Below are 17340 nucleotides of genomic sequence, written 5' to 3'. Positions count from 1 at the left end.
TTAAAAACAGTAACCTGGAGGCTGAGCACGCGGAACCAAGGAGCCCTCATGGTGGCCTGTCCAGGCAATTCAGAGTCCATGGGGATGGAGTGACAGCACAGTCGATGGTGGCAGGAGGTGATGGTTGCAGCTGGTGATGGTGACAAATGATAATTGCAGCAGGGGGTGATGACGGCAGGTGATGGTGACAGGTGATGGTGGCAAGGGGTGATGTTTGCAGCAGGTGATGGTGGCAGGGGGGGGGGGGGTGGTTGTGGCAGGGGTTGTTGGTTGCAGCAGGTGATGGTGGCAGGGAGTGATGGCAGCAGCAGGTGATGGTGGCAGGGGGTGATAGTTGCAGCAAGTGATGGTGGCAGGGGGTGATGGTTCATCAGATGATGGTGACAGGTGATGCTAACAGGGGGTGATGGTGGCAGGTGATGGCAGCAGGTGATAGTGGCAGGGGGTGATGATTGCAGCAGATGGTGGCAGGGCGTGATGGTACTAGGGGGTGATGGCAGCAGGGGGTGATGGTGGCAGGGGGTGATGGTGGCAGGGAGTGATGGTGGCAGCAGGGGGTGCTGGTTGCAGCAAGTGATGGTGGCAGGGGGTGATGGTGGCAGAGGGTGATGGTGGCAGAGGGTGATGGTGGCAGGGGGTGATGGTTGTGGCAAGGAGTGATGGTGGCAGCAGGTGATGGTGGCAGGGAGTGATGGTTGTGGCAGAGGGTGATGATGACAGGTGATGGTGGCAGGGGTAGATTGTTGCAGCAGGTGATGGTGGCAGGGAGTGAGGGTTTCAGCAGGTGATGGAGGCAGGGGGCTATGGTGGTGGCAGGGGTTGATGGTGACAAGTGATGGTGGCAGGGGGTGATGGTGGCAGGTGATGTGGGTGATGGTGGCAAGGGGTGATAGTGACAGGAGGTCTTTAGAAATGGGGACATAAATTCTGGTAATCCTAGGGATTTACCCTCAATTTCTGTGGTGGTTATGTAACAGAAGTGAAGGGGAAATCTCTTCAGTTTGACATTGGTGACAAAAACTGATGTACTAAATAATCCACCCTTTTTAACCACTTGCTTACTGGGCACTTAAACACCCTACCTGCCCAGACCAATTTTCAGCTTTCGGTGCTCTCACACTTTGAATGACAATTACTCAGTCATGTACCACTGTACCCAAATGAATTTTGTGTCCTTTTTTTCGCACAAATAGAGCTTTCTTTTGGTGGTATTTGACCACCTCTGAGTTTTTTATTCTTTGCGCTATAAATTAAAAAAGACCGAAAATTTGGAAAAAAAATGCATTTTTCTTAGTTTATGTGATAAAATTTTGCAAATTATAAAAAAAAATTCATAAATTTTGGCCACAATTTATACTGCTACATATCTTTGGTAAAAATAACCCAAATTAGTGGATATTACTTGGTCTTTGTGAAAGTTAGAGAGTCCACAAGCTGTGGTGCGAATCATAAAAAAATTGATCACACCTGATGTACTGGTGGCCTATCTCATTTCTTGCAACCAGAACAAGCCAGGAAAGTACAAATACCCCCCAAATGACCCCTTTTTTGAAAGTAGACATTCCAAGGTATTTACTAAGATGCATGGTGAGGTTTTTGATGTTGTCATCTTTTTCCCACAATTCTTTGCAAAATGAAGATTTTTTTTTGATTTTTTTTTCTCACAAAATTTTCAATGTAATAGGTTATTTCTCTCACATGGCATGTGTATACCATGACACCCCACAATATGTTCTGCTACTCCTTCTGAGTATTACGATACCAAATGTGTCAGACTTTTACACAGCCTGGCCACATACAGAGGCCCAATATTGAAATAGCACCATCAGGCATTCTAGGAGCATAAATTACACATTTCATTTCTCAACCACCTATTACACTTTTGAAGGCCCTGGAGCACCAGGACAATGGAAATGCCCACAAAGTGACCCCATTTTGGAAAGCTAACACCCCAACGTATAATCTATGAGGCATAATGAGTCTTTTGAATGGTTAATTTTTTTCCAGAAGTTTTGGGAAAATGTGGAAAAAAATTAAAACGCATTTTTTTTTTTACGCAAAGTTGTCCATTTATAAGATATTTCCAAAACATAGCATGTACATAGCAAAAATGACACCCCAAAATACGTTCTGCTACTCCTCCTGAGTATGGCAATACCAAATGTGTGAGACTTTTACACAGCCTGGCCACATACAGAGGCCCAATATTGAAATAGCACCATCAGGCGTTCTAGGAGCATAAATTACACATCTCATTTCTCAACCACCTATTACATTTTTGAAGGCCCTGGAGAACCAGGACAATGGAAACGCCCACAAAGTGACGCCATTTTGGAAAGCTAACACCCAAACGTATAATCTATGAGGCATAATGAGTCTTTTGAATGGTTAATTTTTTCCAGACGTTTTGGGAAAATGTGGGAAAAAATGAAAACGCTTTTTTTTTTACGCAAAGTTGTCCATTTATAAGATATTTCCAACACATAGCATGTACATAGCAAAAATTATACCTCAAAATACGTTCTGCTACTCCTCCTGAGTATGGCAATACCAAATGTGTGAGACTTTTACACAGCTTGGCCACATACAGACCATCAGGTGTTCCAGGGACACATAGCATGCACATACCCAGAATTACACCCCAAAATACATTCTGCTGAGCAAAGAGTAAACAAAAGATTACCTGTGGTTTTAGCAGCGCAGTTGTCCACAGGATGATAGCACTGGTCCAGGCAGCAGGCAGGGACTTGGTCAGCAAAAAATACCCGAAGTTTTGAAAAAAAACACCTTTTTCTTTGTTTCTGTTACAATTTTTTGTAAATAAGTACATTTTCTGCTTCAGTGATGGGTACTGATATGGCTGCACTGATGGGCACTGATAAGGCGGCACTGATGGGCACCGATGAGGTGCCACTGATAGGCACGGATGAAGGGCACTGATGGGCGGCACTCGTATGAGGCACTGATGGGTACTTATGGGTGGAGCTGATGGGTACTTATGGGTGGCACTGATAGGTGGCATGGATGGGCACTGATGGACACTGATGGGTGGCACTGATGGGTGGCACTGACGACACTGATGGGTAGCATTGCTGGGCATCACTGTTCTCTTTTATTACATACTGGTGCCAATCAGTGCCCATTTGTGTGCACTGATTGGCACAGATTGGGCATTCATTTGAACATGTGGGTGGCCATGGGGTACATACCTGGTCATCCACATGTTGCCCCCTTCCCTGGTGGTCCTACTGGCGTCCCTGGTCGTCCAATGTGGTCCTCCGAGTGGGGGCTACACTGATAAACAATCAGTGCAGAACCCCCCTGTGAGGAGAGCTGCTGATCGGCTCTCCTCTACTTGCATCTGCCAGAGTGAAGAAAATTTGATCACCGGCTCTTCCTATTTACATCGTGATCAGCCGTGATTGGACACGGCTGATCACGTGGTAAAGAGCCTCCGTCACCATATGTGTTTCGATGCAGAGATTTACCGTCACTTCCTGTCCCATAGGCCAAACAGGAAGTGAGAATACCTGCAAATTAAGGGAATCCTTTGTGGATCACCAGGTCACTGGAACTAGTATCCCCACTGGAAGAGTTCCCCTCTATTACCCAAAATGTGGTGTTTTCTTTTACTTTCACTTTCAATGATAATGGTAACAGGACAAATAGGGAGGGTGAATCTCCTTAACGGGGAACAGACAGCAATAAAATCTGACAAGCATTTTAATCCCTCTCCACTCTATCCAAAACGAAAAAAAAGTTTTGCCTTTAGCTATACTTTAATATATGAAAGCAGTTTGATTCCTAGGATTGTATAGTATAGCCATTTCTAATTTCTAGTTTAGTGGGGGTTTTTTTTGCCAGTTTAGCTACAGTAAGCATATGCAGGGTTTAAAACAGCTACAGTATATACCCTATTTTTGCAGTTTGTTTAATTTTAATTCTCATGCAAACTATACAATGTTTGGATTTTGCAAACTTATTTTGTTTTAGATAAATACCCTTTTTTTTTTTTAAATGTCCTGCCATTTTCACTTGTAACCACCTAGGCGATTGACGTAATATGGATGGCCCCGCAATTCCTGGGATTGAAGATAACAATATCCCAGGAGTCTTTGGGCATCCTTAGCTTTGTACATCGCAATATTTACATAGCGTTATAGGAGGAGTTTGGCTTCTGGTTCCCCTGTTATTGACAAGTTGCCATAACAGGGTGGGAACTTCCATTGATGCTGCCATTGCAGTGGCAACTTGTTGACAACATGGTGCACCGTGTGATTACTGCGCAGGCGAGAGAATGGGATCCAACTTCACAAAATCCACAAAGGAAACAAGCTGTGGCTTCAGATGCCCACAGATGAAATGGCCATCATTAGACTTTGCTCAGGAGGAATTCTACTACATATCTGGCAAGTGAAAAATGACTTTTTAATGTAAAAGACTATCCTAAAATACCGCCTAACAATACCAAGGATGTCTTTATTAAAAATGATGGTAACAGACTGTAGCTCCTATTTAAATCTTGTATACTGTATGCCAACTTATTGACTCTGACCAGTTCCAGGCCAATGTTCACATTTATTCTCACCCCTTTTATACTGTTTTTTTATGCTATTACAGCCCACCTGTATCAGTTTCTGAGACCCAGGAGCAGAGCACAAGTAGACCTCCAGTCCGTAGGGGTCGTAGATGGAGGAGGAATCCAGAACTTGATGAGTCTCAGTATGAGACAGATTATACAACAGCATTTGAATCTGGAGATGACAGAGATGAAGATGAATGGGGCAGGTAAGCTCATTAAATAACTGGAACCAAACAGATAAAAAGCAGAAGTGGAGTGGAAAAAAGGCAGAGGAAGGCAGAGGATAAATTCTATAGGGTTGTTCCTTCCAGAACTGAAACTGGTAAGTGAAAAACACAAGGGCTCCAGCTGTCATATTGCTCAGGAGGAACCTGTATTTATTGGACAAAGTACACTTTTTCCAATAGATTCAAAAGCTCTGAAATTTTCAGCAGAGCTTTTCATTGTAAAGCTCAAAACTTCCATTAGGGAAATATGATTACAATTTGGAAAGCATATTTTCAAAGAAGAGATCTGAGTAGATACTCATAAGCCCACAGTACAAGTGTGTGTTGTGTTAAAGCAGAACGTTACCAACTTGATAAAAAAAATAAAGTTCTTTAGCAAGGAACATACATTCCACTTTAATAATTATTCTACCAAAATGAGTGTAGCACGACCCCCTAAGAGGCTACTTGGTTTTACCTGCTCATCTGCACTGCCATGACCTAATGAACATTCCAACTCACCTGACACTCTGGGTTCAGACATCTTTGCACTACTTCAAACCAATAAATCAGACAACTCTGTGTGTTTGTATTCTTATAATGTTTACTAGGACAGTTCAAAGAAGATCTTGTCACAGAAAGGAGATAATAGATCTGCTGAGTTTTGGGCAACAGCACCAACTCAGCAAAGGAATTCCTCCCAATAACACATGTCAAGATATTTGCAGGTAAACAGTGATTATATACACATGTACAAAGAATTACTGCTTGCACCTGAAAGGATAAACAAGGTTAACTAATTATACTGAACACTTCTAATAGGGGAAAACCCCACCTAGCCTATAAACCTTAAACCCTAGTGAGAGGTCAGACTAAGGCAGCGTACACACGGGCGGATTGTCTGCCCAAATTAGTCCGCTGAACAGTGTTTCAGCGGACAATCCGCTCGTGTGTGGGCTTCAGCGGACTTTTTCAGCGGATTGTCTGACGAACAAAGTCTTACGGAATTTCCGTAAGACAGTCCGTCCAAACTTGGTTTCAGCGGACAGTCCGCTCGTGAGTAGGCTAGTTCGACAGACTAAGTTTGGCGCATGCTCAGAAAGGATTTACACGGCGAAGGTTGCATTGCAGTGTATTGGACGTCAAATTTTTCGTCCCGTCGTACGTGCCGTACACGTCATCGCGCAAGCTTTCAGCGGACTGTCTGCTCATCGTGTGTGGTCAAGTCCGTTCATGCAAATTTTGAACGGACTGTCTGTCGGATTGTCTGACGAACTTAGTTGGCCAGACAATCCGCCCGTGTGTACGCGGCCTTAGTGGCAATAGCAAGAGGGCCCTTGAAGCGAAAATGACAGCAATGTCCCCGCTGCAGATCTGATGGTCTTTACTGGCACGTAGGAACTTGTTAATTGTATCCAATAAGGTGTAATAGCAAGCGATAAGATTTCTTGAAAAAGTTGAAGCTTAAGGTGTCTATGCACAGTGTTCAAGATAGATTCAGTAAAGTGTTCCCAAGGTAAAGATGTCTGTGCAAAGTGTCCCAGTGAAACCATAAGAAAGGATTTGTAAAGGTGGGTGATCGCCCTCTCACCAACGACCAAGCCAATGTAATGCCTTCCGGACAGCAGCCCCTGAAGCGACACACGTGCAGTGGATCAGCCTTTCTGATCTCCTGATGCGAATCGTAGAACAAAGATTGGCAGGTGACTGAAGTGGTGCTGGATGGATGTCCGACGAACAGCAAACAGTGATAGGCCCTTCTTATCCGGATTGGAATGTTTACACAGAGTGGTAGGCCGTGACCTTTCTCTCCATGCACCGATCCTTCTTGCATCTGGCCCAGGAGGAAGAAAGTGCAGGGCAGGGCTTTGGCTTCTTATACAGTTCCTCCAAGCAATCTCTCTGATGGCAGCAAAGACCCCTGGGATGTGTAGTCCAGGCACAGGGTCATGCGAAGCAATTATCAGTCTGTAGCACTACTCGTCCTGCAATCCCTTTAACTTGGCTCATTAATATTATGTCGATTAATAACACTGAGCACTAGAGGGACATGCAATGCATTTAAATACTGGAGGAACACTGTACTTTATAATTGTAGTTTACATAGATACATTAGTGTGTGCTGTAAATTGCCTCCAGCATTGCTCTTGATCCCTCTTATTGGAGGTTGCCCTTTTGCAGAAGCCCAGAGCCCCTGAACAGCAGTAAATCATAAAGCAGATCTAAACCCGTGGATTTAACAGTTTCAAAAAACAGCTACATTCCTGGAATGCCAGGAATAATAACTTTCACATTTGCTTGTGTCTTCAACCAAACTGAAACACCATCAAATAGACATGTGCAATTTGTTTAGTTACAAATTTGTTTTTTTCACGAATTTAGACAAATTAAAAAATTCGAAATTTGTAAATTCAAAACAATTTGTAAAATCGAAAATCCGAAAATAAGAACAAAAATCTGAAAATTCTAAAACCCAAAACCTTGAAAATCTGAAATAATAACTAACTATTAATAACTTAACTATTACTAATTATTAAAGTATAGGTATTGGGATTTCTTTTAAAATGTGGCTGTGAATGTAACGAATAGGAATTTATCTGAAGTTACTACGGTAATTATCTGTAATAACGAATGCCATATCTACATGAATGGAACATAACAAATTAATAATAATAAATAACAATAATAATAATAAAAAGGTATTATTATTATTTTGTTTTGTTCCAATTGTTTAGATGCAGCATTCTTTATTTTGGATAATTTGTAACTTCAGATAAATTTGTATTCGTTACTTTCACTAACAGCCAAATTTGAAAGGAAATTCCAATACCTATAATTTAATATTTAGTTATTATTACTTAGTTATTATTTAGAATTTTTGGGGATTTTCGTTCTTTCAAATTTTCGGATTTTCCTTTCTAATTTTCGAAATTACGAATTCTGAATTTTTCGAATTTTCTAAAAAAACAAAAAACAAATCAACTGAAAAATAAATCGTAAGTGCACATGTCTACCGTCAAATGGCTGGTGTCATAACTGATCACACGTGCAGCACCATGGCAGTTGCAGATCAAACAGAAGCAGCTTCCTTAGCTGTAAAGGATAGGAGGATTTAATTCTGCTTTAAAGACCCCTTTCACACTGAGGCGCTCAAAAACTGCCCATAAAATGCCGGGCGTTTTTGCGGAACTTTTGCTGGGCTTTAGCTCAATTTTTGCAGCGCTTTTGTGGCATTAGCAGTGTTCTTTTTTTGAGATCACATGAAAACGTGACCTTAAAAGAAAAGGAAAAGAGCCATTTTGCGGCGCTCTGGAAGCGCTTGCCATTAATTTCAATGGACAGGGGCGTTTTTGAGGCTCTTTTTAAAGTGCTCTAAACTTGCCCCAAAGATGCTGCATGCAGGACCTTTTTCACCGCCCTGCTGACGCACCGTCCCAGTGTGAAAGCCATCAATTTAAATGAATGGGAAGCAGTTTTCAGGCGCTATTTTTAGCACAAAAGCGCATGAAAAGAGCCTCAGTGTGAAAGGGGTCTAAGGCTGTCAGCAGATCAGTCTCTACAAATGTGGCAGTGCCTAAAACTGCAATTGAGCATGTGCAGAGGAGGGTGAAACAGTGTATTATTGGATTTAAACAGTATAAGCACTTATTTAAAAAAAAATTTACATAGCTATACCTGCAAAAGGGGCGTTGTCCATGACAGGGCATTGAGGTGCAGCATCTTTTTCTCCTCCTAATACATTGTAAATGTCATGTCCCCAAATCCCCAGGTATAGTAAGGGGAAAGTCCTAACCAATAATGCAGCGCATTAATAAACACATATATAAAACAAAATGAGCAGATGTTCAAAATGAAATCTGGAGACCCCCTACTGAGCCTGTCCATTTTTAACCACACTTATAAAATCCCACCCCCACTAATAAACACAACCCATATTTACTGTATATACTGTATTACTCTGAACGCATAAGCCCAGGTCTTTGTACTGTCCCCACAACATACCACTGTCACTGGGGAAAGTAGAAATGACAGCATCAGTTTAAGGAAAAAATGCCCTGTGTCGGTAGTGTCAATGGAAGTAAAAAAAATGCCCCTGCATAGGTGTCAGTGGGAGGAAAAAAAACAAGCAGTACAAAGGGTGGGGCAGATGATGGTGTGGACAGGCAGTACAGGAGGGGTAGTTGGTTATGGAACAGACAGTACGTGGGGGCAGTTGATAGAGGGGGACAGGTAGTACAGATGGTTCAGCTGATGGTGGGGAATAGCAATACAGTGAGAGGCAGTTTATGGTTGGCACGTGACAATCTTGGTAAATATGGGTGAGATGAGATGACTTTACAGCTCCCTGATATTCATTACTGTTGTTGGACCCGTCACTGTACAGAAAAGCACCAGAGCTAGGTGCTCTAAAATCAAAAAAAAAATATTAAAATAAAACAGTAGAAAGTGATTTATTACAAAATGTATACAGGGTGGATCAGCGCTAAGGGTGAAAAACATATAACTGGTGAGGTATTGTGAGGTAATTCCTTCTACTTTAATTACTGTTGGGATTATTGAATTATCGAATATTGAAATATTTAAAGCTCAGCTCTGGGATGAGTCTTCCCCCCTCTGAAAAAAGCCTTTTTAAAACCCAGTTTTCACTTACTTTAGGCTTTCATTCAGAACAGATCCTTCTCTTCTCAGTTCATTTTTCTGTTGGTGTCCTCCATCTGGGTACCTACATCGCTGCGTGTTTGGTGTAGACAGTTCCCATTAGCTGTTCATCAGAAGGATTCACTCAGGATCCAGAAGACTGCTGACATTGGGCAGAGGATAGTAAACTGGATCAACAGTGAAAGCCCATCTGTGGCGCTGGATTAGTGGTTCTCACAGGCCACTAATCAGCGAGGGGCCTGGATCCCTCAATCTAGGTCCCTCGCTGACTTTCCCTCTCCCCCTGACTTAGGTGACTATTTATTATATTTTTTTTTTTTTACATGTATGTATATAGCGCTGTCAAAAACTTTACATGTATATTGGTCAATCCCGTCAGTCCCTGTCCTCAAGGAGCTTACAATCTAAGGTCTCTAACTCACATAATGTACATACACATACTAGGGTCAATTTAGAGTTGTGCTGATTAACCTACCAGCATGTCTTTGGAGTGTGGGAGAAAACTGGGGTACACAGAGGAAACCAATGCATGCACAGGGATAACATGCAAACTCCATTCAGGTAGTGCCGCAGTTGGAATTCAAACCGACAACCCTAGTGCTGCTAAGCAGAAGTGGCTATAATTCACTGGGTAAGAAAAACTAAACATCTGGCAGAATAGGTTAGAGGGAGGTGGGAGCTAGGGATGATAGGGAGATAGGAGCCCGGAGCTGGGTCTAATAATGCTTTATGACCTTGTACACGGTGTTAATAATCGGTTATTACAGGTGTAATCACTTTTCCCACAGTATCATTCTGAATGTTATTTTATTGATTGTTGCATTATTATTTTTTTAAACCAGTTTTTGCTATAGATTGTTTGTATGTAATTTTGGTTCATCAACCTATGGATTTTCTGGTCCATATTTACCTGTCATCCACCCCTTGATTTTGGGAAGTATTTATGGGAGGTAGTAGACCAGAGGCTTTGACTATGAATAACTGCACTAGGAGTCTTGATTCAAACCATACAATAGCTTGGGAGCAGCGTTTCTTACGTATACCATAAATACAAAAATAAAATGAGAAAAAATAGAATTGCAGTACCCATATGCTTCTAAGCTAGAATCAGAAAATCACATATATGAACCACCCATTAATTAAATAATGTAAGAGGATCCTGTATATGACCTGATAAAAAGTGAGAAATACATTGAAAATCAAAAATAAATATGCATCCACAATTGAACTAAATAACAAAAACTGACATTATTGTGTCCATAAAAAATGAATCAAGGAAATTGGCATCAATAGAAACACATATAAAGTTGATAAGTGCACAAAAGTGAAATAATCAAAAATCAAAACATTATGAACAAATTAATATAGAACAGTGCACTGTGAAGTAAAAGTCCATGTAGTTGTGAAAGAAGTCGTTCTCACACTCTAGAAACAGCAAGCTGTGTTGAATCCACCACCAGAACACCAGGAATAAACTCTCACCATGATCCCCTATAACAGAGGATCAAGGAAGGCATGTAATGGGTTACAACTTGGCTCCAAGAAACAGCCACCTCTTGAGCAATCAGGGCATCCCATGGATAACGTGGTGCATAAAACAAACTAAAAACACTCCATATAGTGTATAACCTTCTAAATCTGTAATATTAGAAGAAGTAATACACTTACAAAGTTGCAGTAATCAAAGAAGCCTAAAGTCTGATGCGACGGCCGGAGCACAGACAGCCCGTCCTTCTGGATAAATGAATGGAGCACGAGGTGACGTCAGCGCGTCGTGCTGCCCTAACCATTTCGTAATAACTTACGTCGTCCAGGGGCACCAGGATTAGCCAAAACACATCAGCCGGATCTACCCTTGTTTTAGCTTGGTATGTATCAATGAATATTTTTAACATGTGGATAGAGTGCTGGCTATTTGGACTTGTATGAACTCTAGGAGGAGCATTTCCTAGCAACAGCTGCTGAGGATGGGACAATGGTTGCCTAGCCAGGTAAGTTGATCTCATTCTGTTTGTAAAAATGTTATAAATGGTTTTACCCTTTAATAGCCGTAAAATCTGCAATAGAATCCTCCCTTATGAACCCAATTCTAGAATTTCAGAAGTGTCTGCAATACTATATAACATACATGCAAAAAAGTATACAGTTTTGCACAGCATTTTATTTGAAAATGTTCTTTAATGTCCCATGGAATTTTTCTTTATATAGTGTCTATCCACCCATCACTTCAGACATTCGACGGCAGGAGTACAAGCGAGAGTTTGATTCTGATCTCAGGAAGTACAAGAAGATGTGTGCAGAAATGGACAACATCAACACCCAACTGCAACAGTTAAGCAAACAGCTGGATGGACTGACAGATGGCACTGCCCAGTACCAGGTACATCAGCAGTCAGCTGTAGATGATTGGGTTCCAGAGCTGTACATAGAAAATTAAAGGTTAAAAAAGACCTGTAGTTTTCAAAATGCAGTTTAGGTGTCATGGTAAGCATCTTAAGAGGACACTTGACACTATACCCTATCAAAAATGTACCTAAACTGCTCCATCAGGGGTTTGGGAGCGCACCATAGAACATACAACACAGTTCGCTCCAATATTACAGCGCAAACCGTTCAACTGCAGAACAAGTACAGACATTTTAAATGTGCATAAATCCATATATATGGATGAACTTTGCTGCCCTACAGTAATTACGGTTATGAATATGAGATGTTACAAACCTCTGTATAATTTCTATCCTAATCTCTTGGTATCTTTACCTTTTTTACTTTGTGATTGCAGGGGGTGGCAGAGGAGTACAACAGACTCAAAGACCTTAAAAGAGTAAGTGGCTCACTTTCATGTAAGATCAAACATGCCTAGTGATTATATTCTCTACTAAAGGGATCATTTTACAATGTAAAACATGCACAATTAGGATTTGATGCAATTAGCCATTTGTTTTATACTAGTTTTGGGGCACACTAAGTTCAGGCAGTAATATTTGGCACAAATGGCACAGAAATAGCTGCTTTCATTAAAGCCCATTCGAATGTTTTTCTCTGAATCAGTTTAAGAGGCCAGATAGAAGTAGTTAGTCTGTCTTCCTCAGCAGGACTCGCTCTGCCATGTTGAAGAATCTTTGCCGCTTAACGTGGAAAGGCACAATTTAGGTGACATTATATCTCCTCATGGTCTGTCAAACGTCCTTTAAAGATTGATACAACACAAATGTAAATGAACCATAATATATATATATATATATATATATATATATATATATATATATATATTGCCTTCTTCTGGATTAATTCGTTTTTTTTCTTAAACAAGGTATGAACATGTAAAGTTGTGACATGTTCCTTTTGCTGGTGGTGAATGTTAGGCAGCCAGGTACTGAACAGTGTCTGATGTCAGAACAGGGGAGCAGTCACAAAGGCATGTCAATGTAACACTAAGGCTGGGTTCACACTGATGCGAATTTGCATGACAGGAGAGTGTGACCGGCTATCAATGGAGCTGGTTCACACACTTCCGGGGCAGCCACAATCCGAATTGCAGAAGGGTCCTGTGCATGCATCTTCTTGACCATTTCAGGTGCAAATTCAGGCAAAAATTTGGACCTGATTGGCACCTGAAACAGTGAACAGGGACGCACCAGACCCCAAGCTGTAAGCTAGTGTGAACCCAGCCTGAATTAACAATGTAAAAGACTGTTAGGTCTGAAACACACCTTTTTTTTGAGGGGGTGCAATGTAGTAATGTATACATACTTGCATTATGTGCCATTCATTTAACCACTTGACCACTGGGCACTTAAACACCCTTAATAACCAGACCAATTTTCAGCTTTCGGTGCTCTCACATTTTCAATGACAATTACTCAGTCATGCAACACTGGACCTATATGAAATTTTTGTCCTTTTTTTCACACAAATGGAGCTTTCTTTTGGTGGTATTTAATCACCGCTGGGTTTTTTATTTTTTGTGCTATAAAAGAAAAAATACAAAAAATTCTGTAAAAAAAATAATTTTTCTTTGTTTCTGTTATAAAATTTAGCAGATTAGTAATTTTTTCTTCATAAATTTTGGCCAAAATTTATACTACTACATATCTTTGGTAAAAATAAGTACAAATTGGTGGATATTATTTGGTCTTTGTGAAAGTTATAGAGTCCACAAGCTATGGTGCCAATATCTGAAAATTGATCACACCTGAAGTACTGACAGCCTATTTCAATTCTTGAGACCCTAACAAGCCAGAAAAGTACAAATACCCCCCAAATGACCCCTTTTTGGAAATAAGACATTCCAAAGTATTTAGTAAGAGGCATGATGAGTTTTTTGAAGTTGTCATTTTTTCCCACAATTCTTTGCAAAATCAAGATTTCTTTTACTTTTTTTTTTTCACAAAATTGTCATATTATCAGTTTATTTCTCACACACAGCATATGCATACCACAAATTACACCCCAAAACACATTCTGCTTTTACTCCCGGTAAAGTACGGTGATACCACATGTGTGAGACTTTTACACAGTGTGGCCACATACAGAGGCCCAACATGCAGGGAGCACCATCAGGCGTTCTGGAGCACCCAGGACAATTCTGACATTTCTCTCCTACATGTAAAAATCATTATTTATTTGCTAGAAAATTACATAGAATCCCAAAACATTATATATGTTTTTTTTAGCAAACACCCTGGAGAATACAATGGTGGTTGTTGCAACTTTTTATCTTGCACGGTATTTGCGCAGCAATTTTTCGAATGCTTTTTTTTGGAAAAAAAAACTGTTTTGTGCTTAAAAAAAAAAAAAAGAAACACAGGAAAGTTAGCCCAATTTTTGCATAATGTGAAAGATGAAGTTACGCTGAGTAAATAGATACCTAACATCTCACTCTTCAAAATTGCACACGCTCGTGGAATGGCGCCAAACGTCGCTACTTAAAAATTCCCATAGGCGACGATTTAATTTTTTTTTACTGGTTATATGTTTTGAGTTACAGAGGAGGTCTAGGGCTACAATTATTGCTCTCGCTCTAACGTTCGCAGCGATACCTCACATGTGTGGTTTGAACACCGTTTTCATATGTGGGCGGGACTTACGTATGCGTTCGCTTCTGCATGCGAGCACATGGGGACAGGGGCGCTTTAAAAAAAAAGAATTTATTGTTCATTTTACTTTATTTATTTTAGTTTGACATTTTTTTCCCCAAAAATAAATTTTTTGATCACTTTTATTCCTATTACAAGGAATGTAAACATCCCTTGTAATAGGAATATGGCATGACAGGTCCACTTTACAGTGAGATATGGGGTCAATAAGACCCCGCATCTCACCTCTAAGCTGGGAAGCCTGAAAAAAAAAAAAAACATTCTGGCTTTGATCGTATTGGCGAGACGGTAGAAGCACCGGAGGGCGCCGGGGGGGGGGGGGGGGGATGTCTATGGCTGGGTATTGCAGGGTATCACCGACTATGGCTGGGTATCTCAGAGTATGGCGTTGCACAGTATTGCGTTGCAGAGCATTGCAGGATATTGGCGGGTGTTGCAGAGCATTGCAGAGTGTTGCAGGGTATTGGCGAGTGTTGCAGAGAATTGCAGAGTGTTGCAGGGTATTGGCGGGTGTTGCAGAGCATTGCAGAGTGTTGCAGGGTATTGGCAGGTGTTGCAGAGCATTGCAGAGTGTTGCAGGGTATTGGCAGGTGTTGCAGAGCATTGCAGAGTGTTGCAGGGTATTGGCGGGTGTTGCAGAGCATTGCAGAGTGTTGCAGGGTATTGGCGAGTGTTGCAGAGAATTGCAGAGTGTTGCAGGGTATTGGCGGGTGTTGCAGAGCATTGCAGAGTGTTGCAGGGTATTGGCGGGTGTTGCAGAGTGTTGCAGGGTATTGGCTGGTGTTGCAGAGCATTGCAGAGTGTTGCAGGGTATTTCAGAGTGTTGCAGGGTATTGCAGAGTGTTGCAGAGTATTGCAGAGTAATGCAGAGTAATGCAGAGTATTGCAGAGTAATGCAGAGTAATGGCAGGGAATTGAGGGGTTAAATTTCGGTGAGCAGCGATGTGGGCACTGCAGATGCAACCCACAGCGCTGCTGACACCGATCTCTTCCCCCTCCGCTGTACCGATCAGTACAGAGAGGGGGAGGGAGGTTTGTTTACAAGTGATCACTCCGTCATTTGACGGAGCGATCACGTGGTAAACGGCCGCGACGAGACCGTGATCCATGATGCGCAGGGTCCTGTGGACCCGGCGGTCACGGATGCTCTCGATTGCGCGTCCCAGGGGGCGTGCAAGAGCGGAATTCTGGGAGGACGTCATATGACGGCCTCCCAGAGTTAAACAACCGCCCTGTAGCTGTCATTCGGCTATGGGCCGGTTGTTAAGTGGTTAAATAACACCCCAACGTCTATTCAGCTCTGTCACACATGCATAGGAGCACACCAGAGCAATTCAACCAACCACTGAAGAAAAAATGCTACATATCCATGTTTTGTTTGTTCCTGTGCATTGGGAGCCCATTCACACATGTGATAATGTTATACACAAAAACAGTGAGTTCCCGAAGGATTAACCACCCCATCCAAAAATAAGAAAGAAAAATATTTTATCTATATAGTCTACCAGCCTACATATTGTTAATTTCAGTACCTATGTCCAGTGAGCAAGCTGGTAAACTAGGAGGCCCAAGGCTGAACCCAGAAACAAGAGTGATATTGTTATTTACAGGGATTTTTCTTCAGCGGGAAAGTGGGGGAATGCAGTTCCTGCACCTCCAGAACTGAAGGCAAGGGGTGTTGGGGTGTGCTGCAGGGTCTGTTGATACTGGCCGCTGGGGATCCATTGTTGTGGGAGAGGACCTATTATTGCAGTGGGTCTATTGTTGCTGGGGAGATGTATTGTTGCTGGTGTGGGAGATCTATTGTTGCTGGGGGGGAGGTCAGTTGTTGCTAGGAGGGATCTACTGTTTACGGAGGGGCCTATTGTTGCTGGCTGCTGGAAGGTCTATTAATGCCAGCTGCGGGGAGATTTGTTGTTGCTGGGGGGGTATATTTTGGACTTTATAAGACACGTTTGTGTTTTAAGGTGTTTTTGGTACACTATTGGTCACATTTTATAATTGATTGAGTTTTTCTTATATATATATATATATATATATTTATGGTTCAGAGCCCTATGACCGATACGTATAACGATGACAAACAGGGTTAACATAAACTTACCACTTGAACAGACCTGGAGGTGTGCCCTGGTCTAACGTACGGTATACCAAAATAAGGGGGCATACCCTAGATAAGAAATGAGGATTAAATGAAATGAACATGAAATGAAGTGAAATGAGTACTCTGTGAGGAGTATGATGCCTTGAGAAATGCCCTAAAAAGGGGATGGGAGGGTGGGTATTGCACACAGGAACCGACAAGGAACACAGCAGAATGGGCTGATTAAATACCCCTCCGGGCTCCTCCCATAAATTCCGGCCACCGTACTGGCTGATAAGGAACACAGCTGAACGGGCTGATCAATTACTCCTCCGGGCTCCTCCCATAAATTCAGGCCACCATACTGGCCTTTTACTTATGGTTCAGAGCCCTATGACCGATACGTATAACGATGACAAACAGGGCTAACATAAACTTACCACTTGAACAGACCTGAAGGTGTGCCCTGGTCTAACGTACGGTATACCAAAATAAGGGGGCAAAAACATTCTGGTAGGGAATTGCTCTTTATTGATTGAGTTTGATCACTGAGTGAGATTAATAGATGCCTGAGCCATTTCCACCTGAGGATTGTGGCTGTACTGGGTGAAGCAGGCAGACTCCTACCTGCCTAGCTATTCAATGACATTGTTTGGGGATCCGCTATTACAGATTCTGTAAAAGTGGATGTCTACGCTGGAGCTTACTTGC

At 41.9% G+C, this 17340-nt stretch overlaps 1 protein-coding gene across 1 annotated transcript in view; it reads left to right on the top strand.

Moving 5' to 3' along the window:
• Positions 1-17340, top strand: part of LOC143974309 (occludin-like) — a 99463-nt gene that overhangs the window by 69031 nt on the left and 13092 nt on the right. The window contains exons 5-7 of the mRNA XM_077475538.1: positions 4621-4788; positions 11656-11827; positions 12230-12271. Coding sequence (XP_077331664.1) covers positions 4621-4788; positions 11656-11827; positions 12230-12271 — 382 coding nt within the window. The remainder of the gene's footprint in view (positions 1-4620; positions 4789-11655; positions 11828-12229; positions 12272-17340) is intronic.

Source organism: Lithobates pipiens, unplaced genomic scaffold, assembly GCF_037356315.1.
Source record: "Lithobates pipiens isolate NorthernLeopardFrog02 unplaced genomic scaffold, aLitPip1_a1.2 Scaffold_13, whole genome shotgun sequence".
Taxonomy (NCBI): domain Eukaryota; kingdom Metazoa; phylum Chordata; class Amphibia; order Anura; family Ranidae; genus Lithobates; species Lithobates pipiens.
This window is presented reverse-complemented; position numbering and strand designations above follow the sequence as displayed.